General features: G+C 44.6%; 1 protein-coding gene and 1 long non-coding RNA gene across 3 annotated transcripts in view; one reads left to right on the top strand and one right to left on the bottom strand.

Moving 5' to 3' along the window:
• The window catches only part of AGBL4 (AGBL carboxypeptidase 4), a 1613281-nt gene extending 1612164 nt beyond the window's left edge, over nucleotides 1-1117 (top strand). For both annotated transcript variants that reach the window (XM_077277379.1, XM_077277378.1), the window contains one exon: nucleotides 874-1117. In XM_077277379.1, the coding sequence (XP_077133494.1) occupies nucleotides 874-982 (109 nt within the window). In that variant the 3' untranslated portion in view covers nucleotides 983-1117. The remainder of the gene's footprint in view (nucleotides 1-873) is intronic.
• LOC143788041 (uncharacterized) overlaps nucleotides 1-18892 on the bottom strand; it is a 120705-nt gene that overhangs the window by 98937 nt on the left and 2876 nt on the right. The gene's annotated exons all lie outside the window — the stretch shown is intronic.

Genomic DNA, 18892 nt, shown 5'->3' with positions numbered 1-18892 from the left:
TACTTACAGCCTTGGCTGCTATCAATGAGATTAGTACTGGTTATCCGAGGAATGTTCTAGCATACTGAATGGGCACAAAAATCATCAAGATCCGCTGCTGGCAGCTTCCTGTGTGATTGACGACCAATGACGTTATAGAGGTGTTTGATGGGAGACAAGTCTGGAGATGCTGCAGATTATGGTGGCATGTTTAGGCCATCACACAGGAAGCTCACACTGGTCCTACTCCTAGGATTATGGTGTCATGATGTACGGTAGACGGATGATACACAAACAGCTCAGTGTTATAATGATTTGGTGATGGAACCAGTGGAACATGCGTTTCTCCAAAGTGTCCCGGGAGCCTGTGTGGCTAAATGTGCTACCATGGTCTGCAGCATCTCCAGACTTGTCTTCATATGAGCTATGAAAATATTGTTTCCACTTTTTCATCATTTGCATATCATTAACGTCTATCCATCCTTTGATTTTCACAATTCCACAACTTTTCTTTTTTGATGTTGCAATTTCTATGTTGAGATGAGTAATATATATGGGATGTCATCCGAGTGCTGTCCCATAGACATTCATTGCGGAGTTTGATCCAACACTAGGATAAATTTCAGGCATGTGTCTTGTGATTTTGCACAGACCACTCGGTCCACAAAAAAGCAAAATCACAAGTATGTGAACCGCCCCATAGACTGTCAATGGTACGGGTGCTATCCGTGAATTAGTGACTTGTGAATGAGCCCTAAATCTGGGGGCTTTACCAGTTCAAATCGTACAGCCAAAATCGCCATTGGAAAACATTAACAAATCGTGGCATTTCCCACCCTTAAACACAGGTCACTATGTAGCACTGTTTTACCACTTTGACTTTTTCTTTTTCAGCAGAGAGAAGATGTCAGCGGCTTCTGGGACATGTCCACAGCGAGCAGGAGGGTCAGCCAAAACCCGCAAGACTTCCACTAGTAACAGAGAACATTCCAAGTCTACATAGATCCAACATCCAAAGCTGTAATAGTTTCTTCGCCAATATTCTGTGGAATTCTGTGGAATTGGCCCATGTTCACACTGGTTTTGTTGGTATATTTGTTTACGATTAAATAAAGGATATAAAAGAAATAAAGGATATATTTAATGATGTGTATCTACTTTTATTTATAAAATAAGGAATCTGCATAAATAATAATGCACCTATTAGTAGCCAAATAAAGGAGTTTTAGTCCCACCCTCTAGAATGCTCCTAGAATTACATTTCTAGATTGGATTATGTCAAAATGGAACAGAAATTAGCAATTGGAATCATTAAAAAGTACAAGAGCTACTGAGCATGTGTGACCGCTGGGGTTGGACATATTAAAGAACACCAAAGGGCACTAAAAAGATATCTGAACTCAGTGACGTAACTAGAGTCTTATGGACCCTGGTGCAAAAGTTGGACTGGGCCCCCACCTACACATTAGTCAGATGTACGCGCCCTTGTAGTGTTCTATATCCTACAAAGACATCCGAGTTCTACCCTCATGTAATAATGTTCACTGTCCTGGCTCATTTCTGTAATAATCTCCCCAATCCTCGGCCCCTTCCTGGAATAATGTCCCCAATCCACAGCCCCTTCCAGGAATGATGTCCACCATCCTGCCCAATTCCAGTAATAATGCCCCCAGCCTGGTACAATCTCCTCTATCCTGTCACCCTTCCATACTTCACCAGAACATTTTAAAAATAAATTATTATTTGTACCTTCCCCTGCTCCCATGACGTGCAGCGTCGTGCTCTGTAGCCAGCGCAGAAGTCGGCTGCTGACTTCGGAATGCCGGCACGGACAGGTCATGATGTCGCTGCCATGCGTGTGGATTGCAGTGCAGGGAGCCGGTGGGTCTCTGCGCTGGAATACATTTCAGCTGAATGTGCATCAGAGGAAGCACATCAAGGTGAAACTTGGCATCGGCGGACCCTCATCTTGCACGGGCCTGGTCGTGGTAGCACCTTCTGCGACGCAACCGTTATGCACCTGTCTGACAGCCCATACATTTGATATTGCTTTGCTGGTTAAACACTTGCTTTACCACACCAAATCTGAAAATAAATAGTAAGTAACTCCAGCCAATGCCCTATACAACCAGCTTTTCCTGTTTTTGCCGCACAGGTACCTTCTTTGATTCAGGGTTGCATTGCTATGTAGAGCAAGTACCCAGAGGCATCACTGTGCCAGGCATAATACTGACGAAGCGGCAGAGATTAAAAGAGATCGTCAAAAACATTTGACATTTTTCTTGAGTGGTTTTGAAATTTAAATAAATTCAATTTCATAATATACTTTAGCTTTCTAACCTCCACCCCTGGCTGGAATTTAGACCCCATCATGGAGTTCTAGAAGTGGAGCTTCTGCTCTGTAAGTGATGACTGTCCGACACCGGCGGAGAACGCTACCTCTTCTCTGTGTTGGTAACATGATGAGGGGACTGGCAGACAGGCTCAGTTCATTAGCCATGTCAGCTGCCTTCACTGTCTCTGCATTGGACTGGATAAGCAAATAAACTGCGCCAGCCAGCACCCTTTTCTATCATAGCTAATGCAGACACGGACAGTTTAGCTAATAAACCGTGCCAGCCAGCCCCCTTCTCCATCATAGCTAATGCAGACACATTTAGCTAATAAACTGAGCCAGACAGCCAATTCATTCAGAACATCAACACAGAGAGGAAGAAGTGCTCTTTGCTGGTGCTGGAATTTCAGCGATTTTAGAATTTCAGTGTTTTATCAGCAGGAGATCATCCAATACAGGACTAGGTGTCTCGTCCCTCTTGGTCCAACCACATCCCCTCCGCTGATTGACAGCTTTCTCTCAATATACAGTACACACAGTTAAGCGTCCAATCAGTGTTGGGGGAGGGGTCATACAGGGCTCAGCATTCAGAGATCTGCAGCAGAGAAAACTGTCACAACTGCAAAACTCAGTAAACTAAGTGATACATCACTGGAATCAGGATCTCTGTCCCTACATCATGCTGTGGTCACATTGCATAGCAAACTCCTGGCAGATTCTGTGTAAGAACTTTTTTATGTTGTGGGAGATCCAGATTTCCCAATGCTGCATGAAACTTTTGAGTGTCACATTAAAGTTTCGGCAATGAAAGTTCTGCTGTGCGGTGATTGATTAGTTTAGTGACTATGAGTGGCAGACGCTGTGATGTAACGATAGGACTGTCTGTTCTGACACTCACCCACACAGCGTCACGTCTCCACATCTCCGGCTAATATTCACCTCTGTGCATTTGCACAAAAATGACAATAAATGCATGTGAAGAGACTTTGAACACCATTTAACATAACAAAAAATCATTCATCTTTCATCTCTCGTCATGTCTTTAGTTAATGAACGTTCACCTTGTAATATCCAGTTGACTTTCTGGTCCATACTCTGCAGTATTTCTGATACAGAGCTCAAAAACACCCACAACAGAGAGAGTAGGAGCTTTCTGCCTACAATCTTTAATCTTTTACATCTATAATTATGCAGGGGATTTGTATCAGAAAAACAAAGTGCACAAGGGTACTTACCTGGAATCCGCCTGAAAAAGTGCTGCAAAGAATACGAATAATGCACCGCAATGTATACACGACATTGCTGCGCATATGTTCAGTCTTTTATTCCTTCTTTTAGCCTCTTTAAGAAACCATGAAGCGGTTAAAAGACACAGCATGTTCATTTTCAGGCAGTCGCTTTGACGGTCTTTGGTAAGGAAGGGGGCCTCAAACTGTCCCTGGAACTAGGACTCTAACTATCTCTGTCCCGGGGGTACTCTTGAAACTTGGGATGCCAGAGTCACCGACCTTACTATGCTCCTGTTAAACCCTGATTGTCCCCTCCCCCACCCCATGAGACAGACAGAAAGGTAAGGTAAACATAAAAAGACAAAACAGGGATAACAGAAAACCTCTATCAAACAAAAGTACTAACCAACAATAGGGAGGATAGGGACAGGGAGGAATAAACTAAATGGGAACAGGGACCAGGAGATAAACACACACGTAAAACAGCAAATCACAGAACAGTACTACAACAACTGTACTCCAACCACTTTAGCACACAGCACAGGAAGACAAATCTTTCACCGGCTGGGACAGTGTGGCCAGTTTTTATAGAAAGAGGTAATGACCAGATCAGAAGCAGCTGAAATGGAGCTGCACGTTTCTGACCAGCATCGAAAGGGTTGTTACCTTCTTCAGCATGACAGCAAACTAAATACTGTTCATTTAATATGGAACATAAATCACAATCTCTAAAAAAGACCTGCGATTTATTACCCAATGTCACCATCTAACTCAAGGTTTTCCAGGGGGACAAGACACTCTTGAGACATTTTAAATTTTAACTAAGAAAACAAAAGAAGTCGATCGCAGAGCTGTCGCAAAAATAACGTCAAAATCATCAGTGAGGCCACTTTGGGGAAAAAAAGAGCATGGGTTCTCTCCGGAAGTGGCTTTGCCTAGGAAAATCTCAGCAGGTTATACCGACATCAAGTACACATACCCCAAGGATAAGATTCAATTAGCTTTCCCAGGTTATACTGTGTGCAGTCTATGTACAACGTATAAAGTTAGTCTAACTTATTCACCAAGTTAAAGGCCTCATGCACATTAGACTAACCACGGACAAAGCCTGCCAATTCTTTTGTTCTTTTTTTAAGTAAGCCGCCACTAGAGACATCTGGCAGAGGCTCTCTCAGAGAAGACAGTGTTACACCCGGTTCGGTTTCTGTACCTTTTCGGGGTCCTCGTCGGGACTCCCGCTCTGTGTCAGCTCCACGCTGTCAGGATGCAACCTCTGCTTCCCTTTCCTCTCCTGCCTCCTGGCACCCTGACAGCAGGTTCTCAGGCAGAGTGCTTAGGTCACGAGCGAGCTCACTCCCGGTCTCTTAAAGAGACAGCGCGTATTTTTTCAAAGGATGCTTCTGGCCAATGGTGTGTTGTTCATTGCTATTTCTAGCTCCTCCACCATAGGGAGGGCGCCGAAGCAACAAGTATCCAATGTTGCTTCTTCCGGTTCCTGTCAGCATGTGCTTCTGAAGCTCTCTGCCATTGCTCTGCTTATACTCTCTGTCTCCACAGATCATCAGCTACCGGTTACCCGGCTATCTTGGACGAAGTTCGCTCAGTCTACGCCAGATCCGTCTCGTCCCGCCAATCTGCCATCCTCATCTCCGGACAACGCCAGTACTACTGGAACAAGCTTCTACCCATCCACCCGGTATCACCTGGCTAGCTCCACGTCTCCCGCTATCCCTGCTTATCCGTTTGTCCCACTGGGACAGCAGCTACGAGTTCGGGGTCTAACTAGAGGTAGTACCCATGTCCCCCAGGCATTCCATTCTGACCCTGTTCGAGGGGACTTACCAAGGGTGTCTGGGGCTCAAATAGTCACACCCCCTTCGGAGCCCCCCCCAGACCATGGTCCCGAGGTTCCACGTTAAAAATAAATAAAAACAAATGTGAACTTCAACTTCTGTGCCTCTGTTTCCATTCGTTACAGACAGGAGCATTTTGCAAAGCATGGGAGACTCGGAAGAGATACCTGCTGGCTGACGGATCTGCTGAACCATCGTGCACGCAAACAAAAGTCCAAGCAACAATCTCCTGAATAAATCTCCAAAAGCCAACTCCAACCACGAACTACACCTCCAACTCCGAACCAGGCAGTAAGAACTAACACTAGCAATTCCTACGTGGCAGAGGCGAGCATATATAGCAGAGAGGAGAGGGCAAAATTAAACAGCTGAAACAATCCAGATAGGATAGCTCTAGGAGCTTCAACTCAACAGATTAACCCTTGCACTGCCAGCAAGAATAAAACCTGCACTTCTTAAGATTGTGAAGTACTTCTAACCAGTGCAGGAGTACGTGAAACCAAAGGCTGCGATCTTCTGGCCCCTCTCTGTCGCGGTATCTCCGTGACAAATAGTTGACAATTAGACATAGCAGTTTCTGAGACACTCACCAATTAAATTTTGGCCCAAATTCTCCCCTAGCCCTGGGACTGTGGTCAAGAAGAGTTAAACAAATAGAGTGGCCGGTCATGCAGGAGCCTTTTTCCTGACTCTAGTATTACTAAAGAACACTTGGCTTGGCTCTCTGTACCAGACAGCCACTGCTGGACTCCTCTGGCAGCGGATTAACCATTCATAGAGCAAATAAATTGGTGGGTGAGAGTCAACAGGTCGAATCCTTCTCTCCTCACGTGCAACCAGATGCTCCATTCATCTCCTCCTGGTTGCAGTCTTGATGCCATAGCAAAATAAGAAGACCCAAGTCCCCACCGCTGTAGCAATAGGTGAATAGTTGGTACTTTAACCTTTTTACATCTTAAACCATTAGGGATGTTCGTATTAACATCTATACTGTGGTAGACCACTGGCATTTTCACCATTACTTCTCAATTATCCTAAACCGCCATAGATATTAGCATTGTCTTTTCACCACTGCTTATCTTGCCAGGTGGCCAAAAAACTTAAAGAGCTGCCCTAAAGCTACCTATATACTTTTGATAGCTGACAGTGGACCAAGTTGGCTAAGTTCTCTCTCTTGGCTCCTCCACACACAAGCACGTTCGGTTCGAGATTGGAGTCATCTGCCCGAAATCAATGTTTTAGGTGAACTTTTACTAACGTATAACAGGACCTTCAATATATTTAGGGACGTATACGAGATTAATTTTGTTTTATAGTGTGTAAATCATAGACAGATTTGTTGCAGAAGTTTCTGCGACTTTTCCATTCATCTGAATAGGACATGGAGAACTCTTTGTTCCGGAATGGGGTCGTTTCTGCAGCATGCACAAAGTCTTCAGCACGTTCATTTATATCCTAAGGATAAAGCCCCTATATACACTTTAGAGTAGGAGTATGTCAGATAGTTCGGCTGTTCATTCAGTCGGCAGCTACTGTATCTAGCCCCAATCTCCCATACATAGGAGTGCTCGCTCGGCTGAACACTCGCATTCTCGATCAGAGCGCAGTTGTCAGACATCTCTGGCTGCAGCTTATCTCAGGGAGAAAAAAGTACCGGTATGAAATCAGGCATGATTGATCCATAGCTCCCCCAACATCATCTGCTGGGGGGCTCCATACACAAAAGACTGTCATCTGAAGCAGCTCATTGTCGGTTTTGGCCATTGTTAGTCTAATATGTATGTGGGCCTTGAAGGGGTTGACAGACCTTGGGATAAAAGTCTGCAGTCACTTTGTAGATCTTCTCTGCGAATCCTTGTGAATCCTCTCCAGGATGGGCACTAACGGGTACATGACCACAAGTATGCGATTTGTATATATGCGGTTACATGACGACTAGACGTGTTCAGTCTTGCTCAACGCAAGCGAATTGAGTGAGGCCGGATATGTCTAGTCAGAATGTGGCCGGGAGTATGCAAACTTCACACCCATGATAGTCCACTCCCGGTGCCAGAGAACCCTCACATAGAATGATGGCAGACTTCAGCCATAAGGCCGGACAACCCCTTTGAGGGAACCAAAATATACACAGTACAACACAATGAGAGTTTACAAATACTCTTTTGGGAGCATAAAATGACCATCGATGTAGCTTTTAACTGCAGATTTCCCCTTTGCGATGCAAAAAGGTAAAAGTTTGGGCAAAATTTGGTGCCGGTTCTATCGAGTAACTCAAGTGTTCCCACACGAACTGTCGTACTCATTAGTTACTTACGACTCCTTAAACAAGGTCCGAATCCGGAAAATGATGCATGGACAGGCCGGGGGTCTCCTGTCTCTAAGTTGACACCCTGATGGTCATATATTAGGCAGTTGCGGTTGGGTTGGAAAATACGCAGCCAGTCCATGCATCATTTCCCATACTCAGACTGCGTTTCACGCACGTCTGAATTTGGCTTTAGAGTTAATATTCTGGGCCAATATACACAAATATTTTTGCCAAATACGGAAACAAATATAGCACGAAGTGCATTAAATATAGCAAATTGCAACAGCAGCCTCTCCGGCACGATCGGGGCAAGTCATGTTTAGTGTGAAGATCAATCTGTGACCTGAGAACTACCGTAATTAAAATGATCTAATTGAATTTGCATCGTTCCCAGCTATTTCTCTGATGAGGAATATTGTAGCGTAATTACAATAGGATGTAACATATGACACGAGTCCCAAAGAAACCCAAATAGTTGATGATCTCAAGAATTTTACTGTTAGCTCTTAGGCCGTAGGGGGAAAAAAAAAAATAAATAAATAAATAAAAATGAATTACTAATTTACGTTCCCTGACAGTCTCGGCGTATTGGGTCTCCCGCGAGAGTGTTTAATTGCTCTGTAAACTTCAGACTTAAGTAATCCTCAACATCAAGAGTCAGGTTGGTGCTGAAAACGCAAAGAAATAGCAAAAAAAAAAAAGAAAAAGTGCATTTGACATGTTTATTAAATAGTTATAACCACAAAGGAGGGGAATCTTCCATCGAAATGAACTCGCGGGCGAAATGTAACAAGCGCTGGTAAAATAAATAAATATATAGATAAAAATTAACCGCACAGGCCATCCTGACACGATCATCACATATCAACTTAATTAGGCGGTCCCGCACAAATTAATTTATATTTCAATTAATGTCCTTAGCAACAAAACGCTGTCTTAATAGCGTAATTGGATGCTAGGGAGTGTGGCTAGAAGGAAATAGTCGTTTTCTTAGGAAGAATTTAGAATTTCTTCTTTTTTTTTTTTTTAATTTCCCCCTTCTTTTCTCCGCATTACTATAAATTACCTAAATAATGATTGTTCGTTTGGGCAGGTCTTTGCTCCCTTCTGGGTCTAATTATAAAGACTTAGTACCTCATTAAGCAAAATGGTTTTGGAGTCACAGGAAAACATTACTCTAGTCGAGAGTCATTAGTTTTTACAAAAGAGGGAATTCTGCAGAATCGGACACATTAAGTGCTATGGAAGGCAAATTCAACAGCCGGCATTATTGTTCGGGGTCTTTAGATAACAGAAAATAAAATATACACCCAATTCTTGTCGTGTATTTCATCTAGCAATTTCATGAAACCTACTGCATCGCCGCCTTGATAGATATAATGTTGATTTAAAAAGGTAAAAAATGTGACCACAAGATGTCATGACAGTGCTAAGCTAGAAGAATCACAATTATTACTGAAATCAAAGGCATAAATTACGACCACATTTTCAGTGTTCTAAGCAAACATTGTGCCCTATTCCAATATCCGATGCCATTGAAATGTCATCAAGATTCCCAGATGTATTTACAGGAGCTTCTCACCAAATTAGAATATCATCAAAAAGTTTATTTCAGTTCTTCAATACAAAAAGTGAAACTCATATTATATAGAGTTATTACAGAGTGATCTATTTCACGTGTTTATTTCTGTTAATGTTGATGATTATGGCTTACAGCCAATGAAAACCCAAAAGTCATTATCTCAGTAAATTAGAATACTTTATAACACCAGCTTGAAAACGGTAATTAGTCTTACCGGTAATAGTATTTCCAGGAATCCATCCTGACAGCACCATGGAGGTTGTCTTCTTATCCACAGTGGGACAGGAAACCACGAGTATAAAAGGACCCTCCCCTTACCAATCGTCAGTGATTTTCAAAGTACCACATCTGGATGGATGCCAAAAAGAATATTTTATTTAAACACAAACAAGATACAAATGTTTACGTCACATCAGTTCTTAGTAAATCAGCATGGGAAGGGAAACTAGCAGTGCTGTCAGGATGGATTCCTGGAAATACTATTACCGGTAAGACTAATTACCGTTTTCCAGGTCATCCACCTGACAGCACCATGGAGAAATACCAAAGCAGACTACTTCCTAGGGTGGGAATACTGCCTGGAGTACCCTCCTGCCAAAACTTAATTGTGTTGACATTACGTCTAGTTTGTAATGTTTGGAGAATGTACTAAGATTCGACCAGGAAGCGGCGTTACAAATTTGATCTGCTGAAGCCCCCCCTTTTTCTGCCCATGAGGCTGCCATTGACCTAGACGAATGTGCTTTGATATATCCCGGTGGATCCCTCCCCCGGGCTTTATAAGCCGAAATTATTGTAGATCTAATCCATCTCGCGATTGTGGATTTAGACACCTTCCTACCCTTATTTGGGCCTCTAAACTGAACAAAAAGATTATTATCTACCCTCCAGGGTGCTGTAACCTCTAGGTATTTAAGAACCGATTCTCTAACGTCCAGGTTATGGTAAAGAGACTCTTTTTGATTTCTGGGTGACTGAAAAAAGGAATACGACCTCCTGGTTACCGTAATATTTGAATCCGAGACCACTTTCGGGAGGAAAGCTGGGTCCAGTCTCAAAACCAATCTGTCATGAAAGACCTGCAAATAAGGATCCTGAATAGAGAGGGCCTGAAGCTCCCCCAGTCTCTTTGCCGAAGTAATGGCTACAAGAAAGGTAAATTGTCCCTAAAAAACAGCCTATGTCTAGATTATCCCTCAAGTCAAACTGAATTTTACATAATTCATTAAGAACCAAATTTAAGTCCCATGGTGGGACAGTTTTCCTTATTAATGGTTTTAGTCTTGCAACTGCCCTGGAAAATCGACTTATCCAGGGGTGGGCTGATAAAGTACAGTCATAAAAAACACTAAGGGCCGCTACTTGTACCCTTAAAGTACTGGGTCTAAGACCTGCTTTAAACCCTGCCTGTAAAAAAATCAAGGATTTTAGGTACATTAGGGCGGTCAGTATCGACTGTCGTTTCTCCACAGTAGCTGCAGAATTTTTTCCAAATTTTGGAATAGATTGAAGAGGTTACTGGCTTCCTGCTTGCTTTTAATGTAGAAATCACCTCATCTGATAGACCCTTTGCTCTTAGGACTTGCCGCTCAGGATCCAGGCCGACAAACAAAGGGTCTCTGGATTTCGGTGGAGAATGGGACCTTGAAAGAGTAGATCTGTTCTTTGTGGAAGAATAACTGGTTTCTCCTTTGACATTTTTTTCAGCAAGGGAAACCAACTCCTCTTCGGCCAGAATGGTACTACAAGCAGGACTTTGGCTCTGTCTTCTGCAATTTTTCTGAGAGTCCTTGGTATTAGTGCAAGCGGAGGGAACGCATACAACAGACCTCTGTTCCATGATTGGGAGAAGGCATCGACTCCAGCCGGGTTCTCCTGAGGGTTCAGTGAATAAAAGACGCTGACCTTTGCATTCTGTCTGGGTGCAAAGAGGTCTACCTCCGGGTACCCCCAATGATGACATAAGTCTTCGAAAACCTCATCGTTTAGCTCCCATTCCGTTGATAGAACCGTCCTCCTGCTCAGGAAATCCGCCACTTGGTTTCTGGAACCCTCCAAGTGAACTGCTGAGATCGAGAGTACCGTCCCTTCTGCCCACCTGAAGATTCGTTCTGCCAACTGCTGCAGAGCCATGTGTCTTGGACCACCCTGATGTCGAAGGAAAGCAACTGCTGTTGTGTTGTCCGAGAGTACTTTTACGTGTTTGTTCTTCACCAAGGCTTGTGCTGAAGATAGAACCTTCCAGACTGCGAGCAGTTCTCTGAAATTTGAGGATCGCGTGCTGTTTTCCTGGGTCCACTGACCCTGGTAATACCTTCCCTGGATGTGACCTCCCCAGCCTTGTTGACTTGCGTCCGTGGTAATTATGACTTCGGGAACATGATTCCAGGCCACTCCTTGCCTGAGATTTTTGGGATCTGTCCACCAACGTAATGAGGTCTTCACCTGGCTTGGTAGCTGTATCACTTTGTCCAAGGATCCTTGTCTTCTGTCCCAGGATGAGAGAATCGCCTGCTGAAGCAGTCGGGAGTGAAATTGACTCCAATTTACACAAGGTATGCAGGCCGTCATCAGCCCCAGGATCTTCATGGCTTCTCTGATGGAAACTCTGCTCTTTGTGAAATGATGAATCTTGTTTATTATGCCACACAGTTTTTCTTCCGGCAGAAAAGACATTCTCACGCTTGAGTCTAGTATGACTCCGAGGAATTTTATCCTCTGTTTGGGTACTAGATCGGATTTTGCCCAGTTTATGATCCACCCCAAATTCTGCAGTGTGGAAATTAAAAACTGACAGTCGGTCCTGAGTTGATTTACCATGTCTGCTACCACTAAAAAGTCGTCCAGATACGGAATGACTATGATATCTCGATTTCTTAGGTAGGCTATCACCTCTATCATAATCTTCGTAAAGACTCTTGGGGCCGAAGCTAGACCAAACGGAAGACAGCGAAACTGGTAATGAAGGACCTTGCCTTCTTTTTCTACTGCGAACCTCAGATATTTTTGGTGGTTTAGGCAAATAGGAACGTGGTAATACGCACTCTTTAAATCTAAAGGTGCACATCACCACCCCCTTGTCCAGGAGGGGAATCGTAGATTTTTTTTATTCCATTTTGAATCGTTTGTACACTACCCAAGAATTTAGGTGTTTGAGATTTATAATAGTTCTTGACTCTCCCGAGGGTTTTATTATGGAAAATAGGCTTCAATAAAACCCTTGTCCTATTTCTTGGGGAGGTACTGGGACAATCGCAGCTGTTTTCAGCAAGTCCTGAATATCTACCCACATGGGAGATGTCGAGACGAGATGGGAGCTGGAGATCAGGAATTTTTGTGGGGGAGGGAAAGAAAATTCTATTCTGTAACCCTGAGCAATTAGTTGTAACACCCATGGACTTGTAGTGATCTTTTGCCAGCCCCCCAAAAACCTGGTTAAACGCCCCCCTACTCTGGTGGCGTCATTTTCTGTGGTAACCCGATGCTGAACCTGAAAAGGTGGACTTTTTACTTTTGGTTCTAGCTTCTCCACCTTTCGGGTAACTCCACCTCCCTTGTTTCCCTTTCCCTCTATAGTCAGTTCTCTGATTAAAACGTGACCTACGAAAGGGCTGAAACTTCTAGCGTTTCTCCTCTGGGAACCCCTATTTGTCATCTGACGCTTTCTCTAAGATGTCATCTAGCACTGGTCCGAATACCCTTCCACCTGAAAACGGGATGGCGCAAAGCTTATTTTTGGAATGTACGTCCCCTGACCAGTTTTTGAGCCAGATAGCTCTTCTGGCCGCATTTGACAGGGATTGACTTCTGGCCGTAAATCTTACTGATTCTGCCGATGCGTCTGCTAGAAAATCTGTTCCCATTTTAAGAAGGGGAAGGGATTTCATTATAGTTTCCCTAGGGGTTTTAGATGAAAGTTGATCTGCCAGGTCATCTACCCATAAGTGCATAGACCGTGCTACTGAGGTCGCCGCTGTTTGCACGCATTACAGCTGCTGAGCTCTCCCAGGCTCTTTTTAAGAGACTGTCCGCTTTCCTATCCATAGCCTCCTTCAGGTTAGATGAGTCCTCAAAGGGTATTGCAGTTCTCTTGGAAACTCTAGCTAGAGGGATGTCTATTTTGGGAACATCCTCCCAATCTTTGACTTCCGCTGGATCAAACGGGAGACGAAGTTTAAAGTCTTTTGGAATAATTAGATGTTTCTCCGCCTCCTCCCACTCTTCTAGAATCATCCCACGAATATGAGCGTTTACAGGAAAGACTTTTGAAGTCTGAGCTCGTAACCCGCCAAACATCTCATCTTGTATTGAACAAGTAGTTGGCGGCTCTTCAATTTGCATGGTGCGTCTCACTGCACCTAGCAGCTCATCCGTGTCCATAGAAGAAAATAAGTACTTTTTTCCCCCTCTCTGGAGGGTCTCTAAACTAATCTTCCTCCAGATCTGAATTGGACAATGCTCCTTCAGACGAAGAGTCCGAATCTCTCGTTCTCTTCCTATTATCCGGCTGTGAGGGTTGAGGAGTCATTAAGCCAGAGACTGACGCCTGTACCTCCTCTCTGATAATAGCCCTCATGTTAGACATGAGAGAGGCCTGCTCTTCACCCAAAATGCGGTTAGTGCAGGGTTCACACAGGGGTTTCTGCCATGTCTCTTTTAATTTAACGGAGCATATAGGACACTTCTTACATCTCCCCTTCTTAGCCACGGTGGCGGGGGCTACCTATAACAACAGAAGCAGCCCCGTTTTAGAAGGTTGTATCTATCACCGGGAGGTAAGGATTAGTAGTTGCCCTCTTTAGGGGACTTACGTGTGCCTGACTCTCTCCCTCCATCCTGGCGGTATCCTCCATTTCGGACAATGCCCAGGATAGAGGCGTCCCTACCCCCTATTACCTTATATCCTTGTTCTCCTGGCGTTGGAGCGTTCGCGCTCGCCGGCATGCCCCGGAAATAACTCCATCTTCATCATGAGAGAGACGGAGACGCCGACCCCGCCCACTGCTGACCGCGACCCGGAAGAGGTTACGCCGGGCTACAGCGTGCGGCGTTCCGGCGCTGTGGTGAGCTGCAGGGCCGCCTGCCCGTTCACAGGGGCGGACCAGAGAAGGCTTGGGCGGCTTGCACGGTTGAGAGCCCCCCCGGGAGGAAACGACCGGCGATCCCAGGAGCAGCGCTGCACTGGGTAAGCTGAGGGACCCTGTGTCGGGTTTCAGCGCACGGGGTCTTGGAGTGGGAAGGGTAATAAGGGCCTAAACCCCCCTATCCACACTCCCCAAACGGAGCCTGCCGGAGTCTCGTAGTTCCTATCCAAAGTGGGACAGGAAAAACACGGACGATTGGTAAGGGGAGGGTCCTTTTATACTCGTGGTTTCCTGTCCCACCCTTGGATAAGAAGACAACCTCCATGGTGCTGTCAGGTGGATGACCTGGAAAAAATGATTTTAAAATCCGATACGTTGGCCCACTGAAACGTAGGTTCAGTAAATGCACTCAATACTTGGTCGGGGCTCCTTTTGCATCAATTACTGCATCAATGCGGCGTGGCATGGAGGCGATCAGCCTGTGGCGCTGCTGAGGGGTTATGGAAGCCCAGGTTGCTTTGATAGCAGCCTTCAGCTCGTCTGCATTGTTGGGTCTGGTGTCTCTCATCTTCCTCTTGACAATACCCCATAGATTCTCTCTGGGGTTAAGGTCAGGCGAGTTTGCTGCCAATCAAGCAGTGATACTGTTGTTTGTAAACCAGGTATTGGTACTTTTGGCAGTGTGGACAGGAGCCAAGTCCTGCTAGAGAATGACATTTCCAATTCCAAAAAGCTTGTCAGCAGAGGGAAGCATGAAGTGCTCTAACATTTCCTGGTAGACGGCTGCGCTGACTTTGGTCTTGATAAAGCACAGTGGACCTACACCAGCAGATGACATGGCTCCCCAAACCATCACTGATTGTAGAGACTTCAAACTAGACCTCCAGCAGCTTGGATTGTGGCCTCTCCACTCTTCCTCCAGACTCTGGGACCTTGATTTCCAAGGTCTAGTATGAAGTATCCACAATCAGTGATGGTTTCGGGAGCCATGTCATCTGCTGGTGTAGATGATTTTGTGAGATGCACCTGTATTACGATAAATGTCTCTTGGCAACAAGCTGCAGTGCAAAGGAGGGATTTGGGTGCCCTTATTTTGGTTGACAGCTTACACCTTGTAGAAGAAAGCAGATCTATTTAGTACATCTATCTGCTAAGCAACGAAGAAATGATACATGGATATGCTAGGAAAAATTTAGTGTTTCAAAAAAAGTGGTATTATAGGGTTGTCCACCTATGGAGACATTTTTTCAATTGGATTTCATTAAAAACGTTGCATAGCTTTGATTTTGAAATGGATCTTTGTTTCCCTGGACATTCAATTTTAATGTGGTCTGTGGTCATAAATCAGAATAAGGCTGCGGTCACAATTGCGGGTTCAATGCGAGAAACTCGCATCAAGTCCCGACACTACCGCCAGAACTCAGAAACCGAGAGTTCAGCTGCATAGAAATACATGCAGCCGCACACTCCGGTCCCGAGTGCCGGTGGCAGTCCCGGGACTTGATGCGAGTTTCTCGCATTGACCTCGCAAGTCTGTCCCTGGCCTACGATGGATAAAAGTCCATCATAGGCCGGCCTCACACTAGCGAGTTTTACGGACGTATGAGCGCATAAACTACGTCCGTAAAACTCGCAAAATAAACGGCACAATTATTCTCAATGGGGCTGCTCCTATTAGCCGTATATTACGGTTCAGTATTATACGGCTTTCTACGGCCGTACAAAATCGCAGCATGCTGCGTTTGTCACCGTATTGCGCAAAAAAAAATCGCCAATGAAAGTCTATGGGGGCGAGAAAAATACGGATTCCACACTGACCAGCAGTGTGACTTGCGAGAAATACGCAGCGGTGTTAGTGAAAAGTCGGTAATTCAATTGCCGGCTTTTCATTTCTCCTTCCCAAACCCGACAGGATATGAGACATGGTTTACATACAGTAAACCATCTCATATCCCTTTTTTTTTTGCATATTCCACACTACTAATGTTAGTAGTGTGTATGTGCAAAATTTCAGCGCTGTAGCTGCTGAAATAAAGGGTTAAATGGCGGAAAAAATTGGCGTGGGCTCCCGCACAATTTTCTCCGCCAGAATGGTAAAGCCAGTGACCGAGGGCAGATATTAATAGCCAGGAGAGGGTCCATGGTTATTGGCCCCCCCCCGTGGCTAAAAACATCTGCCCCCAGCCACCCCAGAAAAGGCACATCTGGAAGATGCGCCTATTCTGGCACTTGGCCACTCTCTTCCCACTCCCTGTAGCGGTGGGATATGGGGTAATGAAGGGTTAATGCCACCTTGCTATTGTAAGGTGACATTAAGCCAGATTAATAATGGAGAGGCGTCAATTATGTCACCTATCCATTATTAATCCAATAGTACGAAAGGGTTAAAAAACACACACACATGATTTAAAAGTATTTTAATGAAATAAACACAGCGGTTGTTGTAATAATTTATTGTTCTCTCAATCCATCAGGAACACCCTCGCTTGGAAAAATAATAAACGCACAAGATACATACCTTCTGGTGAACCGTCTCGTCCCACGAAGTAATCCATCTGAAGGGGTTAACTAATATTACAGGCAGGAGCCCTGCTAAATGCAGCTGTGCTCCGTGCTTGTAATTCCCCAGCGAATGAATGAAATGTAGGTCATTGACCTACATTTCCTTCAGTCGCGGTGAGGCGCCCTCTGGTGGATGTTCTCATGAACTGCAGCCTGGGAACTTTTTCCCACGCTCCAGGTCATATGAGGACATCCACCAGGGGGCGCATCACCGCGACTGAAGGAAATGTAGGTCAATGACCTACATTTCATTCATTCGCTGGGGAATTACAAGCACGGAGCACAGCTGCATTTAGCAGGGCTCCTGCCTGTAATATTAGTTAACCCCTTCAGATGGATTACTTCGTGGGACGAGACGGTTCACCAGAAGGTATGTATCTTGTGCGTTTATTATTTTTCCAAGCGAGGGTGTTCCTGATGGATTGAGAGAACAATAAATTATTACAACAACCGCTGTGTTTATTTCATTAAAATACTTTTAAATCATGTGTGTGTGTGTTTTTTAACCCTTTCGTACTATTGGATTAATAATGGATAGGTGACATAATTGACGCCTCTCCATTATTAATCTGGCTTAATGTCACCTTACAATAGCAAGGTGGCATTAACCCTTCATTACCCCATATCCCACCGCTACAGGGAGTGGGAAGAGAGTGGCCAAGTGCCAGAATAGGCGCATCTTCCAGATGTGCCTTTTCTGGGGTGGCTGGGGGCAGATGTTTTTAGCCACGGGGGGGGCCAATAACCATGGACCCTCTCCTGGCTATTAATATCTGCCCTCGGTCACTGGCTTTACCATTCTGGCGGAGAAAATTGCGCGGGAGGCCACGCCAATTTTTTCCGCCATTTAACCCTTTATTTCAGCAGCTACAGCGCTGAAATTTTGCACATACACACTACTAACATTAGTAGTGTGGAATATGCAAAAAAAAAGGGGATATGAGATGGTTTACTGTATGTAAACCATGTCTCATATCATGTCGGGTTTGTGCAGGAGAAATGAGAAGCCGGCAATTGAATTACCGGCTTTTAACACATATCGCGCTGAATGAAATCTAAATACAGAATATATATATATGTGTCTCAATGATATATATATATATATACTGTATATATGTTTTCCCGAACATTTGAGCACATAAATCCATTAGATGTCGGTTTTGCAAGCCTGCGCGAAAATCTCGCAGTACGGATGCCATACGGATTACATACGGAGGATGCCATGCGCAAAATACGCTGACACACCCTGACTACGGATCAATATTTTGGGAACATTTCTCCGTATTACGGCCGTAGTACGGACGTATAATACGTGGCGTATTGTCTTACGCCCAGTGTGAGGCCGGCCATAGCGGGCTGACTGACAGATTCAAGGTCAACTCATACTCATTCTGCATCTGGCGATACATAGTGCAACACAGAGTCTATAGATCATAAATGGGGCAAAAATTTAAGCCAAAAGGTAAAATGATTTTCAACTCAAAATTTATTCATTTATATATCGGGGCTGGGGGATTTTACCGCGATCTTAACATTTTGGCTTATGGCTGTTAAGAGCAAAATATTAGGCAATCACCTGACCCAAGTAAGTAGCTTAAGTTATAAAATCAGCATTTTTGGCCACTAAATGACATGTAAACCCATGGATATCAATGGTCACGCACATGTTCTGTAAAGCTGGAGGGAGGGTTGTCCGAATCATTTCCTCCGGCGCCCATGTGGTCCCAAGTCCAATGCAGAATCATGACCGTAATCTCCAGTTATCGAGCTCTCACGTACACACTTAGGTACGTGATGTGTGTCCTTCTGAAGGACAGAAGTGACTTTTTCCATTTTCCTCCAGATGTATAACATTTTTTCAGCCGCACGGAAATGACTGGAATAAACGAAGCAATGATATCACTTTCATCAGTGTCCAGGGACAATCTCTCTCCTCTAAGTGTCTCTTTGATGGCTGCAT

This window comes from Ranitomeya variabilis, chromosome 8 (assembly GCF_051348905.1).
Source record: "Ranitomeya variabilis isolate aRanVar5 chromosome 8, aRanVar5.hap1, whole genome shotgun sequence".
In the NCBI taxonomy this organism is placed as follows: Eukaryota; Metazoa; Chordata; class Amphibia; order Anura; family Dendrobatidae; genus Ranitomeya; species Ranitomeya variabilis.
Note: the sequence above shows the minus strand (reverse complement) of the source record. Positions and strands in the feature narration are given on the sequence as shown.